Source organism: Temnothorax curvispinosus, unplaced genomic scaffold, assembly GCF_003070985.1.
Source record: "Temnothorax curvispinosus isolate PA1 unplaced genomic scaffold, ASM307098v1 QBEX01000740.1, whole genome shotgun sequence".
Taxonomy (NCBI): Eukaryota; Metazoa; Arthropoda; class Insecta; order Hymenoptera; family Formicidae; genus Temnothorax; species Temnothorax curvispinosus.
The window spans coordinates 1,643,263-1,670,150 of NW_020210520.1; the positions used below are offsets into that span (position 1 = coordinate 1,643,263).

Genomic DNA, 26,888 nt, shown 5'->3' on the forward strand with positions numbered 1-26,888 from the left:
TTGAGAAGGCGGTTACTCAGCAAAAAGAGAAGTATCGATAGGGAGATTCGTATTGGTCTGTTGGTTTTCGATCGAGATAGAGCAGGCTCGAGTACGCGTGCAATATGTTTTGTCCGATACGTTCGACGTGGAGTACGTGGGAGTACAGAAATGGGAAGATGAAATGATGGTCGCATTGATCGAGATTAGTTACCTATCTCCCATCTCTTTTCGGATTTTATCGCAAAGTTTTCATAATACTGCCATTGATATTGTTACAATTTTGCGTATAGCAAATCAGACGTAAAGCGGAAATATTTGACAATTCTCATTAAAAAATCTCTAAATTGATCTTGTATTTATCTTGGGAGACCTTTTACGATGCAATAAAAAAGAGCCCCATTAATATGTATCACAAATGACGAATATAGACCTAATAAATTTTTGCAATTCTGTTTTCGTAGTCGTATATGAGTGAACATCGGAAAATAATCGAAATCTATGAAAGGAGGAAACAAATGGAATAAGAGAGCGGATCGGAATGGAGAGGATACGATAAATTGCAGTGACAGAGTTACTATCGATCATAAATACGTAACCTTTCAGGTTTCACTACGTTTTTCATACGAACTGTATCCACCTTTCACAGATCTTCCTTACATATTCTCGGGACACTTCACAGCTTATTCTATAGATTATACCTCCGTACTACTCCAACCAAGTTTTTCCTTTTATCTAAAAGCGAAATAAAGCAGGATTTTCTAGGCGCTTGCGTGATTTTTTAATCGATAGTGCTTTTGTTTTCGTCTGTCGCTCCATTCTACTCTGCTTTTCTTCTCTTTGGTTCCTTCTGTTCCGTATAGCCCCCTGATTGGACAGAAATTGTGCAGGCGGTTTCTGTCTGTACAGCGAAGAAAATTTATCGAATACTCTCAGCGAGAGTAGGATAAAAAGACGCGTATCGTGTTTTCCTTCTGTACCGATGCGAGAGAACCTCATTGTTGGAGCTGATTTCTGATTTACGATCGCGGCAAATGTGCAACACAAACGAGCGTAAAGTGTTTGAGTTTTGTGTAGATAGAAAGAGAGAGAAAGAGAAAAAACAGATAGGTAGTTTAAAATATCCTGCAACTTTAAATAGAATAGATTATATTTTTTACATAATTCGTAATCTACTAAAAACGTATGTAAGATTATTTAATTATTTAATTAAACAGACGCTGTTTTCGCATCATTCATCTCTGAAAATACTCTGAATTATATTTAAAAAAATGAGGAAGCAAATATAATTTAATAATTCAATGAACAAATGTAATTTTCGTATATATGTATATAATATATTTCAAAGAGATGTTTTTTAATGACACTGATCTTTAGAGATTAATCCCTTTTCAGCAAAAATATTGAGTCATTAATAATTTTCAGATTATAAGTGATTTCTAATAATTTCAGAGATGTTATTTGCTTTAATAAAATCTTCTAATTTCAGCTTAATTTAAGCTTGTACCAATTATGCTAAAATCCACAAGTTGCGATAAATTATGATTTTTCCTAATATCTTAAACAAAATTAATTTCAAATAAACCTAGCAAATAAAGTTATTATATAGGATATTCTGTCTTTTTGAGGCATCCACATATTACAATTAAAGCCCGGATGAGGGCTGTAACGCTTTGTCATTTATGCTGAGCGTCACTGAACGCTAAACGAGTAAGATTATACGCAGCAGCGGTTAATGCCCAAAGCATTTCCCCACTCTGTACTACGATTGTTTTACTCCTCATCACTACCTTTCAACGTTCAGTGATGCTCAGCACGAACGGTACATCACTTTGCAGCCCTCATCCGGGCTCTAATTACAATTTACCATTATTTTATTTCAAATAGTTGCAAAATTATAGTTAACCGTCGATTAGCGTTATATCAGCACCATATTTCTAACGTAGAGTTTAATGAAAAAGTTTCAGAAGCTCGTGAAAAAATTATGTTCGTAAGTCTCCGTGCCGTAAAGTCTTCTTACGCGGTACTTGAAAATTATGTTACTGATGGATTGACTTAACAGCCATATATAAAGATGCCGCAATGCTAAATCGCTCGTGGACGCGGCGGCTTCCGTGCTTTGTGATTTGAGAAGTGCATCAGGAAAAAGCTACAAAGAAAGGAGCCGTTTGATAATTCAAATATAGGTCACGAACTTAGCTTGCCGAATGCGTTCTCATTTTAGTCCTATTGAAAGCACTACAGCGTTGTACACAATTTTACCAATATTCAGCACAGATGTAAGTCAACTCGCACGTATATGCACATATTTTTGCGAAAGCTGGCGTTCCGTAAAAAGCCGCAACAAAATAATAATATAATTAGCAACTCTGTGCGCCGATATACCTGCACTATTATTTTCCCAATCAGCTAATCGCGACTTCCGGTTTATTTCATCGGGAAATAATTATCAAGTCCACGGTAATTTACGGATTTTGTGCAGCGAACGAGACTGAACACTCGGGCAGAAAATCAATATTTAACCTCTGGATTCGTTCACTTCATTCGGATAAGGACCCGCTCATATTTCGCACATTTTACATAGTAAACGTTGAGGGCATCACAATGTCTAATTGGTCATTTTAACATTTTTTTGCCTGATTCTTTGTATAATAATTTTAAATATTCTTTAAAATTCGAAAAAATCGGTTATCAGGATAGATATCGATATCACGCTAGCATTTATCGAATCTATTTCAAGTAAAATATCAACGTTTTTACGAGATATTTTTTACATCGAAAGATCGGAGGGTTTCGATTCCAGATATGTTTCGTACTTTTTGTTCCCGCCAGTGTTCGCGCGAGAAACCGATCAAATATTTTAGAACGTGGAGTGCGAGATGAAAATTATGAGGATTCATGAAATATTCGAGGGTATTGTTTTCAGAAGTACTGCTCTATTTTTTTTACAAACACTTTCCATCATTTTCTTTGCAAAAAAATTGGGTTTTTTTAATGGTAGACAGGTCGAATATCATTTAGATGAAATCCCGGAATCATTAATGCTCAAAAGCGAATATGTGAATTCGTACACTATTAATTATCAAAAGTCACGAATGTGTAATAAAAGGCATATAATTTTATACGTAGTTTATTCGTTACGGTCTGTCTTACACTGTAATTAACTGCTATTGTACGCGTTAATGATATACGCGTATATATCATTTGTCATGTTTGTAGTTTAATATTTATCACATTAATTAGTCGATATTATCATATTAATTAGTCAAAATTAAGAGGTGGTAGAATTTAATGAAATATGAAACATAGACGATTTTAGATTTTGATTTTAAGGAATAAACGAATATAAAATAATCTAAAAATCGATAAAAGAACATCGTAAAAATATCGCAAAGATATCAATTTATAAATAGTATATTAATTATTTATTGACGTTTGAAATTGACGTTTTTAGTTTTAAAAATAATTCAAAATCAATTCTTATCGAATCATGAAACGTTAATGGAAATAAATGTATAATGTTGAGATGTATATATAAAATATACATTTTTCGTGAGTAAGAATATTAAGAAAAATTGTTTGAATAACAGCGAATTAAACTATATTCGATAAATCTTCTGAGGCTGCCAAATCTGTGGAAAGATTCATGTATTCGCCGTATAATCATTATACCAACATCCCTGTAAATATTCATATCGCGTTTTACAACCGCGGGCGTAGATATTATATATCGTATCCGGCATGTGGATCGCAGAACGAATATGACCGAGACGTATGAGAGCCATTAGATACGGGAACGAGTGCTGTTTATCTGCCATTTAATGGTTTCTTTGTATGCTATTTGGATGTGCTGGTCACGTATAAAATGCATGGGTGCAGGATAATAAGATGAAGGGTGTGAAATCACGATATCACGCGAAGTGGGTCAAGCTTTGAGAAGAAAACGGACGATGTTCCATTCAAAAATTAAAGGAACGTATAGTATTGCTTAAATTCTATTTCAGTATCTAGCAACATATTTACGTAAATATTGTGTATTAGAGAACGATATAATAAAGTAATAGAGAACGAGATAATTATTAAAAAAGTTAAAAAGAACTTTCGCGCGTGTACATAATGATCTAAAATATATGAGAGAGAGAGAGAGAGAGAGAGAGAGAGAACTCTTCCCACGAATTAAAAGTATCTTGTTTCTGAATAAATCAAAATCTGTATGAGGAGTTGCGAAGTATGTAAATGTGTATTTTCTTGGTAAAGTATATAATACCAACGCAAAACGAGAATGTGTTTGCGCGGAAGACGAAAACTGGGGATCACCTCTCTCTAGTTATACCTAATAATATATGAATATAATAGTGTTACAAATTAATACGTAATATTTCATAAATCCATTATCTTAAAATGGATGGGTCAGGATAAATTTGTGCAGATATTTAATCCTGAGATACTTATAGTCATCCGTCTAATTTATTTTTTGTGTAAGAATGTGCAATACAAAATTAAATTGAAAATTATTAAATTAACATTAATACTTTATTAATCGTTTTAGAAATTTACATTTTAATATCTTACCATAGAAGAGAATATTAATTCAAAATTATTTGAGGTTTATAGAAAATTTAAATTTACAGATATATGTCATTTTAACATAAAAATATTATTTTAACATATAAATAAAATTTTCTTTTAAGAATTGAGAACACCATGACAATAAACTAATTAGTTGGCTCGTTAGTTGGTTAATTTTAGTGTCAAATACGTTATTAAACTGAATACTTATTACTTAGATAAATAACGAGAAGTAAAAGAAAATGGGAAAGAGTAAAATATATTGTTGTTGTTAAATTTATTGAACAATGCTTTTATATTGTTCCAAAATATGCAAATTGTAAAAAGAATATTGAATTAGGTACGGGAATATTTTTTCAATGCGCCTGCGATAGTTTTCTGTTTACAGAGATACAAACGTTGCGGGTAGACATCGAATAGAATCGTTGCGTTATTTCATAACGTTCTGACGTCTCCATTCGTAAGTTATGGGATTCCAAAGTGCAAGAGTGAATTCCGCCACTTGGAGCAAGATCAGCGGCTAACTTTCACGCACCATCGTAAATCCACTCTTGTACTTCGAAACTCCGTAACTCACGATCGGATCATCGGTATGATACATTATGGTGTGCCATCGGGAATCCCGCTATGATCTCTGGTCTATGACTTCTACGGCGCGGCGCGCTAAAAATACGCGCTCCAAGAGAACGATATGTATTCGCCGGCCGCCGTCTCCAAAGTGCATTTTCTCACATTTGGTAGTAAAATCAAATAAAAAAAGCAGAATATTTGTAGCCACATCGTGATTCACGATATGGCAGAGAATCGTTTTTATTTGTGTGATCGGATACGGGCAAATCGATAAATTGTGATCGAAACTTATACAGTCATTACATACTCGTAAAAGCTAACAAACAAATAAACGGAAAATAGTTTGCTAAGATATTAAAAGATTTAATACTGCGATCATTAAAATCAAATAAACTTATACAATTACTTACGTGTTAAATAACATTAAATTATATTTCATCTCCTTGAAACAAATTATTATTAGTTCTTGGATGCCGTGTAAATGTGTAGAAAAATATTATTCACCCTAAGATTGATCTTTCATGGTCTCTTATCCTGCGTAAGATTTACTTAATTGCAAAAGATTAATAGAATAAACTTGAAGAAATCCGCGTATGTAATATTAATATACGTACAACTATATCCGAAACGTTAGGTTCCACGATCGATTCCACGTTCAACCAATATTGATATTAAATTGGTTATTCATACTGCTTTAGCATACAACTGTTCAAAGGAACGACATTATGCACGCCGATATAGAGCTTACATGTACAGAGCAAATTATCGAATAATATTGTATTTAATTATTAAAGACGTTGCATCGTAATTTCTATTCAAATTGTCGATTAAAAGCTGTGGTATAAATATCTAAGCTATAGCGGAGTTAATAATGCTAAACCGCGTGCTTATACACATATTAGTATTCGAATTTTATATGGGAGTTGTATGTCGCACACCTAAGATATTATTCATACGAATACCTACAACAGCCGAATTATAGTACAATTACTAACTGCAATATGCTGCATAAACGTAAAATGTCATAGTGAATAATAAAATACTACAGTTATTTTAAAATTTTTCTAGTAGTCATATAAAATTTAAATAATGACTTTCTTAGACCTGTAATTAGATAACGTATTTATACATTATCTCATTTATTTAATTTAAATAAGTTGAAGTTTAAGTTAAGTTAAGCGCGAGAATATAGTGAAATAAATAATCCATTCTTCAAAGTCATTATTTCAATGAACTTTTTTTACAATTAAAATCCTTTTTATTTGTATTAAAAATATTACGAAAATAGACGTGGTTTATTGGTATTGCGAGATATTGTTTAATTCAAACATAGGATTAATGAAAACAGTCCGTTTTTTTGTGTTATAATTAAAAACAAAATATTAAATAAAAGCAAAATTATATGGATTGGAATATTGCGGCGCTTCAAAATATATTTATAGGAGATTCTATTAATGTTTTCCAGTATAAAACCGTTTTTTAACGTATTAACTTTTAATGTACCAGCATTGACAAATGATTGTAATATTCAAAAATGCAATCGCAATGCCTTTTATTACTGCCGTCAAATTGTTAAAAATCACATGTGTAGATTTAATCCACCGAGACGAAGCAATTGCAATATTACACATCACGTAGCCTACTAGACGCTGAAAAATTGTCATCTGCGTCTTAGCAGCTTGAATTCCCAAGCCGCACGCGAATGCACTTTAAGTGATTACAAAACTTCTTTCGCTCAACGTGGACTCCCCGTCTTCTTGCTACGACAAAGTTTAACTCATACTAATTATTAGCATTAGACGGAGGAACGCATTACATAAATCATTATATCAAGCAAACAAAAGTAAGACTTGTATACTTCACAGATTTACTTTATATAATTTCTTACAAAGTTTAGTTGGCGTATAATACAAACGTTTTATAAGCGATGAATCATTTACATACTTTAATCATTATACGATATAAATCAGTATATATGTCACGTACATTTTTTTTAGATTGACATGTACATTGTGATATTTTGATTGGTTTGCGTTTACTATTTAACTGTTACATATGCCTTGAGTTTAAAACAGGACATTAATTACGGTTCCGGCGGCTGAAAGTTAACTCGTTGAAGGTCCAAATTTGGCAGCTTAACGAACGTACATACTATCTGTTATTCCGCAATACACGTGTTCAGAGTAACTTGCATTCGTCGATTTTAGAGCGCGATTGATTCGTTATTCATTACATGGATTTAACTAACACAAAAAGTATAAATATATCAGTATTTATTATTTATCCTTTCTAACAACGTAGCAATTATATTAATTTGTTTTTATAATTAACACTTTTACTCAATATCAAGAAAGTAGCAATTTTACAAAAAATTTAATTTTATCCTTATATGCATATCCGAGTGCATATCTTACGATTTAATATTTAAACTTTATTTTTTGAAACTACCATATAGTTTTACATTTATTAAATATTGTTTCTAATTACAAAAAAACAAAAATTGACCTAAGATTTCCTGTACGTTTACGTACAAGACTACAATTGTATAACGGAGAAAGCAAGTGGAAAGAGCGAAGAACAGGCGCGACTAAAGGAAGACCGCTCGGATGTTGCTTCCCATCAGCCAAGAGAGTGAAGGTTAGTTGTGGTATACGTTTCTCTAGTCAAGGCACGCGCAACGCGTAATTGTGAGGATGTCGGAGGGTGCGCAAAATCGGAGACGTTAGGTAGCAACAGAGGGGTAAAACGGGAAGGGGGGGGGGGGGGAAAAAAAGCAGGGGGGGAAAGGGGGGGGGGGGGGGGGGAGGGGGGGGGGGGGGGGGGGGCAAAAGAGAAGCAGGTTGAAAGCGTGGTGGAGGTGCACCGGAGCCGAGAGAGAAACCGAGGTCATTCGGCGACGATAGCCGAGCGGGAGACGAACAGACGAAAAGGTGATGTCGACACGGGGAAGACGCGGGGCTGCGGCTCATTAAACCACCCTAGTACTCACGTGGCATACGAAATCAGCCATAAAATCATCCCTCGATCATCGAGGTGATAAAAGTAATGCTACCAATACGGTGTGTGTGTGTGTGTGTGTGTGTGTGTGCGAACAATTGAAAATTACCCCAACAATAATTGTAGTAAAATTCTTACCATATATATAAATATAAAAAATTCTCAAGTGGTGGCTTGAAGTTAAAATTAATATTGTAAATTAAGCTCTGATAAATTTCCTCTGCTCACTTAAAATTATATATGTACAGATGATATTATTTTATTATCCTGCTAAGTGCAGCAGTATACAATTGTTTCATTTCCTACTATTTGTATATTGTGATTAGGAAGGAGAAAATGTAAATGATATAAATTTCAAAATTAGAATTAATAAAATGTGCAAACACTTTAAGGGTATAGGCAAGGTACTAAATCGTACTTTTATTATCAATTTAGAAAAATGTTGAAAAATTAATACACATAAGAAAAGAAATCCATCACATCTCTTTATTTTAAAAGGATTTTTAATTTTAACAAGTGTCTGAAATGTTCGTTAAAAATTTTTACTTTAAAATAATAACTAAATCTGTTATTTTTACTTTTGCTTCAACCTATTCCATATTTCATGAAATGATCATTTTTACAAAGAATGTCTCTAAAAAGTAATACGCGAACTGTGGAAAGACAGCGAAAGAAAGAAAGACTCGAAACGCGATACCGATTATTTAAGATTCTTGCGAAGAATGAACATAAAGTCAAACGCAATGCATCGGGATAAATTTCCGCGGCCGGAACAACTGAGAAGAGATAAACGAAACTCCCGTTCATCCGTACATAGAGAACTAATAACGAAGTTTAAGAACTCCATAACTCGGCGGTAAATATTACAGTCGGCATACCGTTTGCAGCAAAGCTGAATTGTTCCGCTCTTAATCTCGCGATTGCTCGTGTTCGGTGTGGAAAATGTTTACAACTAATTTCAACACATTCCGAGGAAGGAAAGATTCGCGATAAGAAATAATTCGTAATTTCGTCTGTTTCGGATACCGTGATTCCTGCGAAATACTCAAACGTTTAAATACTCTTCACGAAGCTAACGTGCAATTTTATCTCCGGTTAATTAAACGGAAACCAGCTATAATGAATGAATCTCTCGGTACAAGTGCCTTACCTGCTTCCACAAATCTGTCTGCATTTTGTCCAATTAAGTTTTCACTCGTTGAGCTTTACAATAGCGTCTCGACGTTAATTTTACGCCATCGCGTACGTGTCTTTTCGACTGTTTCGCCTTCGGTTACGGAGTCACGCGCGCGTGTAGTGGCGCATAGGGATAACCAGTTCATTTCGCGAGCGCCGCAATTTGCCCATGTACGATAATAAACTAACAGGAAGGGAGAAAAATCATCGAGATATAGCGGGAGAGAAACCGCGATTTATCCAAGATCCGAGTGCGCTGTAATAACAAAAAAAAAAAATAGAAAAAAATAATAGAAAAACAGGGGAAAAAAAGAAAAGAAGCTCCAACGGCAACCTTAACTTTTCCACGATCGACGATGCTCTTACAGTCGAGCCACGGCACTGCGCAAAAAACAAACTTTCGAACAAAAGTTTTCCTTAATTCCGCCCGCGAGTTGTCGGACGTACGTGACGAGATATTCCCTCTGGCGTCTTCCTATATAGGACAGAAGCCACGAACCTCTTCCTAGGAAGGACGCCAATTCCCTGTGCCGTCAAGAGCTCTGTCCTCCGAGACAGATGAAAAACGAGTGTCTGAGGAGGATGGCACAGGGTTGACCCCCCGAGAAGGATAGGATACGAAAAGGGATAGGCGTATGCACGTGGAATAATTCAAATTCTCTTATCGCGTCCAATCTGTTTTGATACGTTCGAAAACAGCGATATAGACTGAAGTCTATACTTTACGCAAGGATCGCAAACAATGCTCTAGAAATATCAAGATAGGAGATCTTTCATCGCGGATATGTGCTAATTTCGTTTCTTCAAGTGTCGTCATGGCATAAAAGATGCGTCACTCGCACAGGAAGATGCATTGCATAATTCAATCGCGAAAAACTACGAACGGAAGATACATCTCAATATTTGTTAGTTTTTTTTCTGTTTCTGTCACTGTAAAAGCGCTCAATCGAGTTGAGATCGGTCCTCGAAATAAGAAGCAGAGATGCGCTCCGCCGGTGTGCGCGGAATAATCCAAGCAGCCGTGTCGCCTATGAGCCCTTTCTTTTCGCGAGCGCCGCGTCGCCATTTCCTCTCGTCAGCGCGTCTCATCCCTCTCTTGACTGCGCGTGGGAAAACAAACGGGACAGACAAGTTACAGCGGGGCAGCCGTATAGCAATGCGAGCGGCAAACCGGGTGAGGCGTTGAGGTATTTATATTGGCTTCTCGCGGCGTGACAGTGATCTACTGGGAATTCGACCCCCTGTCCTTCTCCGCCCCTTTGTCTCTCCTTTTTCCGTCTACGCTCCTCCACTTTTCCACCACCTCTAATTCTCTCTCGCTTGTCCCTCTATCCGTTCTCTTTTGTCTCTTTCTCCCGCTTGTACTCTGTCTCTTTCTCTCTCTCTCTCTCTATCTCTCCTCTCCCTTTTCACACTCGCGTTCCGCCAACTCCGTACCGTTCATTCCCTTTGACTCTTTCCACTTTCTTTCGCTCGCACACCATCGCGTCAGGCATCGTCGCTGCCATTTTCGCGACGTAGAATGCCGAGGAAAACCAAGCTATACTATACGGTGTCGAAGTAATAAAAGGCTGCGCCGATCCTAGACAGCTATTAGGCCGTAGCGAACTACGGGAAAGAGAAGGAGGTTCCACCGTCTATCGGTGTGTTACAAGGACGAAAACAAAAGAGACCAACTTACGGTGCCTGATGGTCGCTATCGAACATATTGCCACATACGGATACTAGTTTGGCGTGCGGTACACCGGACCACAATAATGTCAAATGGAAAACTTTTATCGTCGTGTTAGGATAGTAGAAACAGCAGATATCATGCTAGTGGGAATTATTGGAGCCGCGATAATATTGCGAGTGCAACGTAAGAACTCTTCTTCAGAAAAACTGCTTGGTGTACCTTGTAATAGCTTTATAATACCTTTCAATAGCTTTCGCGCGTAAGGAGAAATAATTCCTATCAATAAAAAAAAATTTTCAATATTGAACGGAAATATTAGTCTTAGTGCCGCGGAAAGTATATAAAAGATAAATAATAAATATGTGTAATAAAATTATTAATTTAATGTGTAATGAATCTATGAATTTTAATGATCTACGGTCATCTTTATCATAGTATTATCATAACGATAAAATATATATAATTATATTTATCGCTTGTTACTTGTTTGTATTGATCGTGTTTCTCTGCTCAACGGAGAATCCAATATGGATTTATTTCATTTCGCACAACACGCCGTGAAAATGAATTTATAAGGATGGATGCTAAATCGTTGCATTCAGCGCGTAAAAGAGAGGAGGGTGCAACCGGATGAGCCTACGCTGCCACCAAAATAGCCAACCATAAAAATGTCCGATGAAAATGCAATTAAAAAATTACTGGCTCGCATATATCCACTCGGCGTTGACCTGTCGGACGCTGTTTTTTTTTTTGGTCACAACAAATCGATTGGTATTAACAGCGACATGCTTGCGTATAGCCACACGTACCTATAGACATGAAATTTTCCAACATTGCCTTGATATTTTATTATTGGTAGACATTATAACGAGGTGATAAGCGATATTTGCAAATTTTATAGCAATAAGCTTTAATATTCTTATACAATATATAATATCGATTTATCTATTTTGAAATTAGAGCGCAAAAACTATATTAAAAATCTCTGCAAAGTATACTTTACGTCATCAAGTATACTGTCATCCATACGTATAGATGACAGCAAAAATTAATGAAAAACATGGAAATTAATGGAAGTGGACGCGAAGTAAATTGCGACAGTCGAAATGCAATAAAACAAAATTATATAAATAATTGCTTTTGATTTTACAGACAATATAGACAATTGGAAATTGAAGTTATACCTATTCAATGAATTTTATTAACGTGATTTCTGTAGCAAAAGTACGATTAGAGATAGAATTTTTATCGGAACGACGTTTTGTCCTTCTTTTTGGGAGGGAAGAAAGTTGGAACCGCATCGAGACTACCAAAGAAAGAGTAGGAGTCAAAGGAGCGGAAAAGGACGCGCAGCGAGGAGGTAGAACCGAGAAATCGGGATAAAGAAGGAAGAAGGCAACGGTATCCGAATGGAGAGAATTCGAACATCGCTATAGAGAACGTGGGCTGTTCGAGTTGCAGGGATGTCGCGTACAACTTTACCAATATCCAACACAACAGTATAAGAGAGAAAGACAGAGAGAGAGAGAGAGAGAGAGAGAGAGAGAGAGAGAGAGAGAGAGAGAGAAAAGGAGGGAGAGAGGGAGGGAGGTGGACGTGTGTGCCAGATGATACGTGTGTATACTACATGCCGAAGATCTCGTTTGGTCGGTGTCCGAATGGACGATGAATTTACACGAACGGCGAGATATCTGGGAAACCTGAATACCTAACCGAGTATGTCGCTCCCCGTGTCCAGACATCGATCGGGGATGTATGCGGATTAATACATCGCGATCGCTGCCGGAGGATAGCGGACGATTTATCGAGAACTGCGAATAACTTTATGCGGACGCGACGGGCCGGCGCGGCGCGCGGTGATTTCCAAGCGAATTGCACGGTGCTTACTAAACATTTTGATTGAAATAAGGACAGGTCGAAGCACGGATTCGCGCATACTTGCAAAATTGCGAATTTTGGAGTTATCTAAACTTATCCCGAACTTCTCGTTCAATTAAATTCGATTGGATCCAAGCTGGACTCTCGGAGCGTCTTTATATCCAAAAACTCTCTCGCAGCTCGTCGCTAATAATGTACGTGCGGGATGATGAACATCTCGGACCGCGGCTGTAAATCAAAATATTTGTCGATGTTGTTTTCACGACCGAGTGGAGCAGGCGTGTCCCAAAGTTGGCGTCTACCATTGTTGTTATGAAAGTGCGAGAGAAAGAGAAAGACATACGAAAACAGCTACAGGAAGAACGAAAGTTACGGGATAACTGTTGCGAGACGCGAAAGAGGCGCAGTCGAGCAGACATTTCCTTCCATCGGGGGTGATTTGAGCTACAGGATGTCGCGCGCAACTTTTCCAATATCCATCAGGAAGGTACACAAAAATGCATATAGACTGACACGTGCGAATTTACACGTACAACGTATGAAATAATCGCGCGATTTCTTTCTAACGAGAAGTTACTATCTGTCTCTCTCTCTCTCTCTCTCTCTCTCTCTTTCGCGCGCGCGATACCTTCTACTAACAATAAGGTTCTTTCATTGATTCCGTAAATCACGATCTTGTACGGTTTATGCTCGCAAACGCGAAATAAAGGTGTTTCATACTGTTTCCATAGATCCGTTGGCTTAAGTTACAATAAAAAATAATTCACTCACCGATACGATGCGCAGCGGAGTTGTAATGTAAACGTTGATCTGTAAAATATACAAATATTCCAAGTTACATTTCACTCAAAATAATTAATATATATCAAAAATAATTATTGGTATGGTTATTATATTAAATATAATTTGCGACAATATTTATTATTTATAAAGTCTATAATTATATTAGATAGTTTAAATATATACATATATGAAATGAATTTTACAAAATATTTTAAATATCTTAAAAATCTTTTGTATATGGGTCACATTTCACAATGATATCAAATCGCATATGGAATACGTCATACAACATATAGATGCAGGAACAGACCGTTGATATAATAAATAAAAAAATAAGGACTTATTTATTATGTGAGCGCCAATAGTAATTTATAAATTTACTGTTATATATAAATATATGTACATATGTATGTATACATTTATATTTTTTTTAGTGGCGCCTGTAAAATGAATAAGTACCAAAAATAATAAATAAAATGAAATAAATTCAGTAAATTACCTCACGGTTGCCCCGCCGTTGCCCGATGCCCCTATGCCCGGGCCTCCCTCTCGCGTTCTACCGTGGCTGGCTCTTCCTGTGGCACTCACACAACACTCGCGACTCGCGACAGCATGGGTTAATTACGACATTACACGCATTCGGTGCATTGCTCAGCGAAGTACGACGATCGCGCGGCACTCCCGACATTAATCGCATTCGATGCGCACTTTACCGCGTCGCGATGGGAGGGAGCAAAGAATCACGATCTCGCACGACGCCACGATCCGCTCGACACCTCGCAACGTAAGTTAGCGTAATGGACGAATCTCGAATAACGGTGGAAATTCGGTAAGTGCACGGCCAACTTCACGCGGCAGCCGCCACCGCCGCGGCGATGCCGGCGATGGCGACATTAACGTTTAATCGCTCCTCTGTTGCATTCCCTCGCGCGTATCGAGCGAGAGAACTCAGAGAACGCTCGCTCGTGTTTCGGACTTATTATCGTCGTTGTCGAGCGTTCGTATTATTCCGCATTACAACGATATAAGCGGGAGAACAAACACGCGCGAGTCGAAATTAAAGGGTAATTATATATCCACGAGATACAATAACCGTGATGCAGGCGTTCATCGCATTTATCGGCTACACGGTAGTAAGTAGTAGGTAAGCTCCGATTGAACGAATCTCGCCAGGTGCTCGGTTTTAATAAATTACCGCCGTACAACATCGAATTTATACTACACGGTTAACGACTGTCAATACACGGAGTTAATTACGACCGTACCTTGCTGATTAAAAGCGCCGCTCGACTCGGAGCTCGGAGGCGACCCAGGGCGACGCTTTCGCATCCGCGAGATTTGGAGACGCCATTAGCGATCGAAAAAGGCGAAAATGACGCCAACCGCCTTCACTCCGATCTCGCGCGATATCGGAGCGAAGTTGGCGTTGGCGTCACTTTCGCCTCTTCCCGCTCGTCCGATCTCTATTTCGCTAATGGCGTCTCTCGCGGACACGAAGCATCGCCTCCGAGCTCCGAGTGGAGCGGCGCTTCTATGTAATCAGCAAGGTACGGTCACAATTAACTGCTCAATATATTATTTTAATTTGATTAAAATAATGAAGATGTCCGATTCAACGATCCACGTATACGTTACGTTGTGCTTAAACCAAAGGAAAGTTCGAGGCGGATTCACGTATCGTTAGAAAAGTCTGGAACTTGAGTACAGCGGCAATAATTACCCTTCCTTATTACGCCTATTGTTACGATTCTCGCTTTAGACGAGCTTTAAACTCTCGATTACCCGCTTCGATAAACCATAGTCCCGACATTTGCACGAAGCGTCAATTGCATCGCTTGTTAATCGAATATCGGCTAATCGTTCGTGTGATACGAGAAATGATCGCGGCGTCCGCGGCGATCGCGCTCCTTCTTCCCGTATTCCCGTTCCGTCGCGGTCGCGTCGCGACTGTTGCGAGAGGGATAATGGGTAATGGGGATTGGAGTGGGGTGACGCGCGTCTCACGCCACTACGCGCCCCACTCCCCCCCTCGCTCCGAGTCGACGGAGTCGCGAACGTTAACGCGCTGACCTTGTGAGTTGTGTACATACGCGCTGTACGCCACAAGGCACCGAGCGTCGAGTCGACCGTCAATCGTTACCCGCTACCCCGCTACGAAATATTCACCGCTGTGTTATAAAATAGGTGTACGCCGCCCCGCTTCCCGTGACGCAAAGTCAGCCACGATGAACGCGCTGTTATGGTACACCGCTATCTATGCTTCGCTTCGTGGATACGTTCGCATTGTAAGGTAATGATTCCGTAAATTCCGTTCTGTTCTGCAGGAGTTGGAAGAAATTCGATGGAAATATTATTTGAAATTTTCTGAATGATATGTATATCATTAATGGATGTATGTATATACGTTATTATTTTTAGCTAGTGTTTTAGTGAAGTACTAAGCTCATTTAAAACAATCTATAATTTCTATCTGATTTCAGAACAGAATTGTATCTGTAATTTTATATACCGCGTACTTTGATATACGTATTTTAATATATTATGTATTATTATATGTACATATAAAATATCCTGAATTCTGATCCTCTTCAAATAGTTCTCATATATTATGTGACATAATATATAATATATAATGTATAATAAATAGATTTCTATCCTGAACTCTGACACAAATTATAGATTCTTAAAATTGAGCTTAACGTATTATTTAAGCTCTTTTTTTATGAACATGATTGATTAATTATCCTTTTTAAAAAGATCTATCAGACATTGATACAATATTTAGTTGAAAAATAAAATCTACTGTTCCTTCATTTTGATCGAAAAAAATATTTATGCAAAACAATTTATTATTGTTACTTTGCAGAAAATGTCACATATTTGTATCATAAAAAGTAAAATTGTGTAATTTTAGTAATTAAAGAAAATTAGATTATATAAATCGCCATATATATATCGCCGTTTAATCTCATTTTTCTTTTTAAACTCACATGTCTTTTTGGTCTGGGACGTAATAAATTGGAAGGAAATGATAATAATAATAATGAACTGCTGATATATATTATTTATATTTTTCCGATGGAAACGAAAATAAACTTTCCTCCTATGAATATTAGATTTAATATCGCTGACATAATCATGTCAGCGTTTTAAAATCTCTATATATGTCTGTCCATTTATAGACGCATTTCTGCTAAGAAACTTAAGATGTAAAATAATTCAACAGATGAATCTTGACAGTCATTTTGATATTCATAACCGCTGATATATCAAGTTTTAAAAAGACTAAAAAAATGCATATCGCAATCTTTATTACCGAATAAAAAAGTAATAAAATTGTTATATGATATTGTCATTTAGGCTATAACAGAAAATAGCGTTACGTAAGTCTTGGTGTTGTAACACTTTGAATATCTATTTTAAATTAGACATTTTTTTTAGAATAATTGTTCTGTTTCTCAGAATATTTAACTTACCTGTTTTCTTTCATTACATGCATTCTCTTTTTGAATCACTTCCACAGGGTACATTTAAGTAATATGCAATTTTTATCCGACTAATAAAAGATTTAAAATCTATTAACATATGCATGTAATTCTGTCTCAAGAATCGATTACTTATGTTGAAACGCGAGAAAAATAGAATTTGGGCTGTGTATCAAGATAAACTTCATTCGGGTTCTTTGATTAAATCGCAATTATAAATCTGTATTTTAGAGATAAAAAATCATATCTCTATTATTATAAATTTAGAGGAAACAAGGTTCAAAGTTTATTATTTCTATGAAAATTTGCAGGACGACATTTTCTAAATATGGTATCTTAGGAATTAGTAATAATGAAGATCCTTTGCCATTACACAATTTAAACTCTTTAGGAAAAGTATTAATTGTTTTTTTTACAAAAATTCGAGATACAATTCTTTACCTCTAAGATACAGAAATATGAAATTACAAATGCCAAACTGATCTATTTAATCGCAATCGGAATCTTATCACCTAGTTTTAGAAATGCGATTGAATCAGCTAATAACGAAATGATTGCCGATGTCGTCGAACATCAAACATCTCCCCCCCGTTTATTTGTTTTCACACTTTTTCGCTTGCTCTCTTTAAACGCAATAACGTTTTCGATAACACGTTTCTCGCTGGTGAGTGGACAAACACACTTCGTCGCGTCGCATTCTATTTTTTTCGTTTTTCTTCGCAAAGTGAACGCGCGTACTGCGAGATCGTTGGACTACGTGACGATTAAACCGCAACTCGGTGGCCGTTGCCAGCGAGTGGTTCGAGCGGCCGTCCATATTTCGGCGTCGAAACGTCGAAGGGGATTCACGACCGACGGGGGTCCGCCAGGACAATGTGAATTAAAGCGGGCGGGCTAAATGGTCGTACCGGAAGAAGCGCGGCGCGATGTGTTTTCACGAATAAAAAAAAAAAGAAAGATATTTCAGCCCAAGCACTTAGCGAATGATTTTTAAATTGAATCACGTCTCTCACCCTGCGTTTCCACTGGCGGGCACTGCGGAACCGAGGGAACGCTCGAACTCCGCTAGAAAGAACGTGTTGACAAGCGGAGGGCGGCGAGTGCGGCGCGCAATGCTTCTCGCTAGCGCGATGTCTTCCTGGCTGACAAGAAGCAGCATCCGGTTCTCTGTCGTTATGATCCAGCTATGGCACTCGGTTGTTTGATTGAAAATGCGAGGCGCTACGTGTTGAAATATTATATCTGTCGCATATACGCTTTAAAACAAGTATGTATATTGTATGTATCTACGAATACATCAACACTTTACATAAACGAAGGCATAATGGAATTATGGACAGATTAAAATTGAAAAATATAATTTTGATACGTATATGTATAATATTTAATGTTTTTATCTAAGTCAAAATTTCATACAAAACTTACAAAATATTAAGCTTATTTTAATTTAATTTTCTGCATTTTATCCATTTTATCTTTCTCAACCTTGAACATATACATAACTTTCTTATTTTAAATACAGAAAATGTTGTTTAAACAAAGTGACTTATTATATATGTATACAAAACTAATATCGATATTATATTTTTCATTATTCTCTCTTTATTTTTCTTTCTTATTCTTATATTTACTGTTCACTATGTATAAACGATGTTTCAATTTTCTGCAAACAATCGTCTATAGAAATTGCTAATTGTTCATTTATTATTTAACGTAATATAGATATTTCTTTTTTCCGTGAGAAACTTCGTGTCACATGGATTGCGTGCCGTGCGGGATACTCTCGCCTATTTACAGTATTTGACACGAAGTTTCTAGGTGCTTTTAGCACTCATGGCAGTACTGTCGTACTTCCGGCCTGCGCAATGGCTTAACGCTCTATGATAATTAAGAGGTTGTCTACAAGCTCGAAGCACCCGACAGCTTGTGGGATAAGTGGTCCTAATACATTTATCTATAAGGTGTCCTAAGTTCTTGCATGGTGTGGTATAAGCGTGAGGTAAGAAGGGTCTACTAATGAAGAAGCTTCGCAAGTCGGCATACCTCACTATTACCTTTCTGTTTATTAATTTAAAGGATCAAGAAATTCAGATTTTACGTAAATAAGATACGTAGCACATTGTTATCGTATATAAACGAAACTGTAAGAAAATCTAATTCCGACACAAAACGATTGTGTGTCAGGAGACAATTTATTGTGGTCAATTTGTTGAATCAAGCTGTAGGGGGAAAGACACGATCGAATGGTCCGAATTTTCGACAGTTTGAGTGCTAACCTGATCCAATTTTATACAGAGAAGTACAGCGAAAGTTCGACGAACTTAACTGACTAAACTGACTTTTCGCGTTGTTTTACACGTTGTAAATTTCTATTCGAATAGTTTCCAATGTCTGGACAAGTGTATTTGTACGCGTTTATTATTCTCGCGGAGTACGCGAGAGTAATAAACTGTCTGTAATGCGACGTGAGTATTCAAAACGTTAACGCATTCCCCTGGTCCAGTAAAATAAACAAAAGGGAATAATGAAAAATAAAGTCTCGAGAAAGTTGATCCTTCTCAGTTAATTTTGTGTAAGTTTATAAATAAACTTAAATTACTATAAATAATAAAAGTTGTGACGAAAGATTCTTTGTTTTTCTGTCAAGTTTTGTATTGAATGAAGTTAGAATTTCAGAGAGCTCTTTTAAAAAGAAAATTAAAAAAAATAATCTTTTCAAATAAAAAAGAATTTATTGAAGTCAGTGGCAACAATTTCAATTTGATTTTATTGCTTTTGCTTTGAACTTTATTTGGCAGATTTGACAAAAAATCTTTTGCATCAATCTGATATTTCTATATGTAAAAAGTATCACTTATGTAATCGCTCTTCACCGGAGCTTAACCATCAGTGGGCTTAATGTGCCTATTAAGCGAACTATCAGCCTCAGTAGAGGTTCATACGCCGCATGGATTCTCCGGTCTGAAGGTCTCGACAGCTTGCGGGTTAAGTGGTTGTAATACATTCAACCGGAATGTGGTCCAACTTTCCACATACACAATGGCTAAGGGGATGAGAGATGACGGGAGGGAGTGCGCGAGATGGTTGGCTCAGCCACGCCGCTCTTTCGCTTTCCACAGTTCTGTATAAACCGCCTAGCCTGGTGAATGTGTTTGCGTACGCGGGGACCATGGAGTACTCGCGTAAAAGAAGAACGTTGGAAAGGACGAGGAGAGTTGATCTTGACGTTAACTATAGGTCTCCCGGTCCAGACGTTCCGTTGGGTGGAAAAGGGGAAGGGGAAGGGAGTCACGGACCGGTCGAAAGAGAGAGAAGTAGGAAAGGAGAACGTGGTAGAAAAGAAGACACCGACAGCATAGCCAGCGCCAGGCCAGACTGGACGGCGCTGAGCTCGTCGCCCTCGTAGTAAACAAAGCTGTAACTCTCCTCTCACGCTGAGGAATCAATGCTTCGTGCCACAGCTCTTGGGGGAACAAACTCCTAGAGCAAACCCCTCTCGCGCGCCCGCGCATCCATCTTAGTTTTGGTGTGGCTTGCATGTTGATGCATCGGAAAGCGAGCTACGAGTCGGAAAGATGGTCACTCGAACTTGCTTTTCTCATAGCTCTTCGTGTCACCTGCGTATCGCGTCTTAAACTTAACACCGGAACACCGATTTTACATCGTCGGATCGTCACCGTAAGTGACGAAGCAGAAATCGATAAGAGGCAGAAAAATTGGCTTCTCATTGCTCGGAGATTGCGCCGGTGCCGTTGAGAATTATACTTTTAATAATGGGGTTCTCTGTCTCATGACTGATTACTGTAATATTTTTCTTGTTCTTTCTTTTCTGTGTTTATTGAATGCAATAAGAATCTCGAGAAAAAGCAGGTTCAATGCAATTGCTATTAGAAATGACAATCAAAGGAAATAAAGAATATAATAATAGTATTTCCTTCGATTATCCGTATGCCAATGAGAAGGATCAAACGAATCGAGCTAAGGGCTCTTATTGTTCTGTAAAGAGCATAGGTGCCCAACCTTATATAATTCATTTTCTTTGGATCTTTTCCAAGGATTTGTGAAATAACGTTATTGCTGCAAAGTTGAGAAAACTCTTAAATGTACGATAAGTATTGCATCATTTAACAATTTTGCTTCATTTTCAATAAATTTTCCCAAGTGAATATGTTAACTTAAAGCAAAATTTCGTAAAAAAAAATTTATGATTACAATAATTATCTTAGTACAGCCCATAGTTTATGTACAAAGTAAACTTTATTTTATTTTTTTAATGGTTATAAAATAAATTTAACTGCACATTTTTATCTCATTATAATGGAAAAAAATACGCCTGTAGGAATTATATTTTAATACATAAAAAGATTAAATTGTATTAGAAAAAAAAAAGAATTTATACATAAATCGCAACGCGAGGTTGTCACCGTGAAATTCGAACAATTGATACGTTGCCGCGAAAAGGCAAATGATGAAAGTGTCAACTGCGTTTTTCGGTATCCATGCAATCCCACCGACGCGACGCCGGGAATCCCCGCCGAGATTCGTATATCTCTGCGAAGATAACCGCCGACAGCCGCCGGTGCAAGAGCGACTGGATAAATGGTGGACGAAAATTCGGTTACGGTCGGAAGACGCGAGAAACGACTGCGAAACGATCTTGGTTCCGAGTCAGAAGCGAATAGTTATGCTCCTCGAGATTTACGGCCGTAGAAGAACTTTGTTCCCCTATTGCGTTAATCGATTGTAAAAGGTAAATCCACTTAAGTATATGTGGCTTTGCCGTGTAGACTTCGAGTTCTCTCACGTTTCTTAAGGAATATTATTGCGTTTCGAAAATCTGTCCTGTGTGTTGTTTATTCTTTCCGTAAATAATATAATTACAATATTTATAGTTGTAGGTACGTTATTAATTACAGTATAATACTAATTGTGATTTTTATAAATCATGCGACAATTTATAAAATTTTTGCGAGCCGTTCTCTTTTACTTTCGTCGCGCGTACCTCTGGCAAGGCTCTCGCGAACATCAGGGATTAGCGTCGCGACGCCGCGCTCGCGCCGAGAGTTATCACGATCTCGCGATATAGCCTGTCTGTACAACAGCACATTTGCACATTGTGAAAGGGAGCGGCTATGTTGAAGTGCAACATTCCTCGTGTTGGGGCGAAAGAACTGGCTGCCCTTCTTATTTCTCCAGGGACTTTTCGCAGCGAGCGAATGAGAGATCAGAATTCTCTTTATTCTCTACCCTCCTCCCCTCCCCGTTTCCCTTTGTTACCTTTCTTTGGTCTTCACTTTCTTCGACGTGAATGGAAAAATCGGCTAAATATCTCAGAGCACTTCCGTATCCCGTGTTGTCGCGATACTTTCTACTTATCTCCGCCTCCGGTTTCTTATTCCATTTCCCCCATCTCGGAGAGGCTGGAAAACTTACATATTTCGACCGACAATAACAATCGACGCTATTCAACGACGCTATGCAGAATGCAACCATCCGGATTCTCAATAAGCGGTCATTTAACGAGAGAAATGGCCGGGTTGGCCTCTCTCTATGGGGACCAGTTTTTACTCATCTGCACAGCGTCATCGTGCGCTCTCGGAAAACTTTGCTCGTATAAAACATAAAGCGCATATCACACAACGCGCTATATACATATTACATTGCACGTTAGTACATATGCCCTCGAAGTCCCGGAGCGATTTATCCCACTGGCGAATATCTATATAACCATAGTAGGTTTGTAGATCACTCCATGCTTGAAAGCATCATTGATCATCCGTCTCGTTCGCGAATCTCATTCCTATATTTCCTTGTTCTTTTCCTTCCTTTATATCGTTACTGTACATTTTTATTCGCCATACCCGCCTTGAATTTTTGCGCAACTAAAAACTGAAAAGGATATATAATATGTATCTATCCTTACGATCTACCATTTCTGCGATCTTTATTCGAGATCTAAACGTTAATGAGAAAGTAAGGCAGAAAATGACGTTTTATAAATACTATAACGCGTAACTTTTAATGGGAATGATATTGCGGAATATCGTTATAAGAACGGACAGCAACTTCGTAATAATCGATATACGAACTGCGTTTACGATGTATAATGTGATATCCATCTCGTTTCAGGTGGCCTGGATGCTTTTCGACAAGAGCGCTATCCTGACGGTACAGAATCACGTTATTACCAGGAACCCCAGAATATCCGTGTCGCACGATAAGCACAGGACCTGGTTCCTACATATCAACGACGTGCACGAGGAGGACAAGGGAAAGTACATGTGCCAGATTAACACTGCCGCCGCCAAAACGCAATATGGCTATCTACACGTCGTAGGTAAGGGGCTCTGCTTATGCGATATATCAGTTTTATAATGTTAAAATCGCTTAACGTTATAGTATTTAGCATTTTCATTATTATTATTATTTCGCATTATTATTTTTTTAAAACAGTTATATTCTGATGTTGCTTATTAATACAAAGTAGACGTTAAACATGTTGGTCACTTTAATTCTAGAGAACAAAATACTTTTATATTATTCTCACAAAATTACTAATTTATATATAAAAGATTAGAAATATGTTTCGCGGATTAATAGTGATATCGAAAGATCTCTTTTGTTTCGGATTTATAAAATTAAAATGATAATTTGATTAGGGAAGAATATTTATTTTTGCATCGTGATTGAACTATACATTTCTATATTTCTTGCGATGTCAAAATTATGGCAATATATCTGTTAAGGGTAATTTTCTAAAAACAGAATATATTAGTGTACACGTAGAACACGTAATGTTAGATATAATTACCTATTCTTTTAAATTTTTAACTAAGAACAAATTCTAACCCTATTTATTATCGGAAAATTGATTCCTTTTTGGGATTAAAACCATGTTTTATTTAAAAATACATATTTTCATGTATATATATTATTAATATTTTATGAGAATTAATTATTTCTGTAAGCGAATAAACCCACGAATTTCGTTTTTCCGCTAATACACCTTACTTTACTATATTTTATTATTTTGGAGAAAAGAACTATTCTCATACGCTTTACGTTAATTCTGCGGCGCCATTAGCAGAAAACATGCCATGGTCTATTGTTATTTACGACCTTATCGTATCGTACTGTGAATCCATTAGATACTTCGAATAAATCTCATTTCGCGTAATGGAGTCAGTTTACCGAAGTCACGAAGTTTGTAACGGAACATAAGCATTTTATCGCAACCATCTAAACAGATTTATGCTTAGAGAGCGAAAGTATCCCCGTTTCTGCTAATTCTGCATGGAAAAGCAGAACAGAACTATAATAATTTAATCAGAAGAGGGAATATCAATAAGATCTCGAGACGGTCGCCATCTCTCTGCCAGCTGAGAGAACATATTAATATCTCGAGTTTTGACGTTTGGGCTGCAGCCACTGTTGAAGCGAGAGCAACGATACCGGGGTTGAGGGGACGGATGCGTCGGTGTGGAGTAATCAGAGGGCTAGATTAATTGTTTCCACGGGACTCTTGCTCTCCGTCGCACAAACACACGCAAGATCTCCTCGCGGTACTCTCTCGACTCTCGACACTTCGTGATAATCCCGATGAAGCCGACACAACGACGATCTGCCATGACTACATCGCGTGTAACAAGCTTCCGCCAATGTATTTAAGTATTATCTGTTCTCACATTTGTCGCGCGAGATAATCGTCCGATTTATTTTGCAAAATGGCCGGCCGATAAACGATATTTTTTCGGAAAAAAATAGGATTTATTGGGATTTATCGAGGACAAAGGTTAATTGTAGCACGACGATCTACAATAGGTCTACGTTTGTATGATTTAAAATGTAGCTTTCTATTCTTTTTTTATTCTTTCTATTTTTTACTTTTACTGACAATATTTCTTTTACTTGTCCTATGTTTTATTCATAACAAAAAATAAACTTGAAACATTCTTTGCAAATAAACTTTCCAATCGTGTCACATTTTAATGCACATGTATAAATCTTATGAATTGAGAAAAATTAAAAGAATTGAAAAAAGACGGTTTGCGTCACTAAAATGTTACAAGAACATCGTACTGTTCAAATATCCATATTTCTCGTCATAGCGAGTATTTGCTAACTTCCTGACCAGGTGAACATACATCAGATATTATACGTTTCTTGTTTCTCCCTATTTAGTTATTGGACCTCTTTCTCGATTTTTCAATCTGTCACTTGCGCGCGGTTGTCCACCATCTAAATAAATCAGAAGCTTAGACTACTTTTATTTGATTTAGAAGCAAGTTGGTCTACTTAACCAGTAAAGAAGCCGCGATAGAATTGGAAAGCAAACACTCACTGTGTCACTCTGTCTTTGACAGTTGCTAACAATTTCTTAATTCTTTATGTTATATTTATGACACACGTAATATTAATACGAACTATTTTCTCAGAAGCTACAGATAGCAAGAAAAATCTTTCTTAGTATTTTAATATTACTTTATAAGACAAATAAAACACAACTTATTTACTTTTTTAAACAAATAACGTAATTTTTTCCTATTTCTTAAATATTTCTCTTTGAAAATAAGTTTTATTTTAAATACTTTCTCATATTTAAATATTTTCTCATTTTGCATATTTTTGATGAATATCTTGAAATATATAATTATAATATTTGTTGAACAATTATTTATAAGAAAAACGAACATTTGTTGATCGCAAATGTACCTTGTAATTAAATCTTGCGTTATATTCTCCATGAATGAAGTTATGAAGCGTATAAACTATGCGCTTACATCAGTCAAGAGGCGTATCATAATGTATATTGTAGGATACGATATGAACATGACATTAGATTCCCTAAGGGTATGCTATAATTAGCAATCTACAGCTCACAATGACTTCATTTACGATAAACCTCAGTAATCATCCCAGTATATATCTTTCTCTTTTGGTTGTTAATCACAATATCTCGCCGGAACAAAACATTTTAAAAGGATTTTACAGCAATAGGATGACAACACATTTTATCAATTTATTGTTATAACGTATCTATTCAATTTATTACGTTTTCTTGCATCGCGGAAAGAAACCTTTTTGCAATTCTGAGATTCTCTTTATATTAGAAATTTTTATTGTTATCAATTTTACCAGAATAACATTATTATAGTAGCGTTTTCATCAATTACAGATTCAGTTCTTATTAAAAATTGAAAATCGAAATCAACATCTTATTTTTCGAAAGAAGGGGCATTCCTATTTTTCTGGAGAGATCCCCGAAAGAGATATTGGCAACTCGACAAAAAGCGGCGCGCGACTTGGGTCCTGTCTAGAATTGTCAATATATGCGAATATTTAGATGCGTGTTACACGTAACGCATATTTTTGTTGCACGTTCGAAATACTAGGGTGGTTGCCCGTGCGTTTATCCTCAAGACTCCCGTCTCCGGTGAGCATCGTCGAGTGATCTCTCCTCCCGAACGTTGTGCTGCCGGAGTTTAGGACAAGTTAACGCACAACAGCGCGGCAACACGCGCGCGGCAGAGGCGGCGTTTGCGCTTGAATAATGCATCAACAGACCGTTACGCGACTGCAGTATAACGGCGTGCAGAATGGCGAGAGTGAGGGCGGACCGCACCCCTCCTCCTCTCCCCCTCCCCTGCGCGCGTTCAATCTGCTCTTGTTCAACAATTCGGTAACACCCCGCATTAGCATTAATGCAGGATATCGGCGGACACCTGCGGTAATTCATAGGATTGGCCGCGTACGTACGCGGTGACCACGCGGCTGTT

General features: G+C 37.2%; 1 protein-coding gene across 1 annotated transcript in view; it reads left to right on the plus strand.

Moving 5' to 3' along the window:
* Nucleotides 1-26,888, plus strand: part of LOC112457356 (lachesin-like) — a 163,390-nt gene that overhangs the window by 71,291 nt on the left and 65,211 nt on the right. Inside the window, exon 3 of the mRNA XM_025020358.1 lies at nucleotides 23,242-23,449. Coding sequence (XP_024876126.1) covers nucleotides 23,242-23,449 — 208 coding nt within the window. The remainder of the gene's footprint in view (nucleotides 1-23,241; nucleotides 23,450-26,888) is intronic.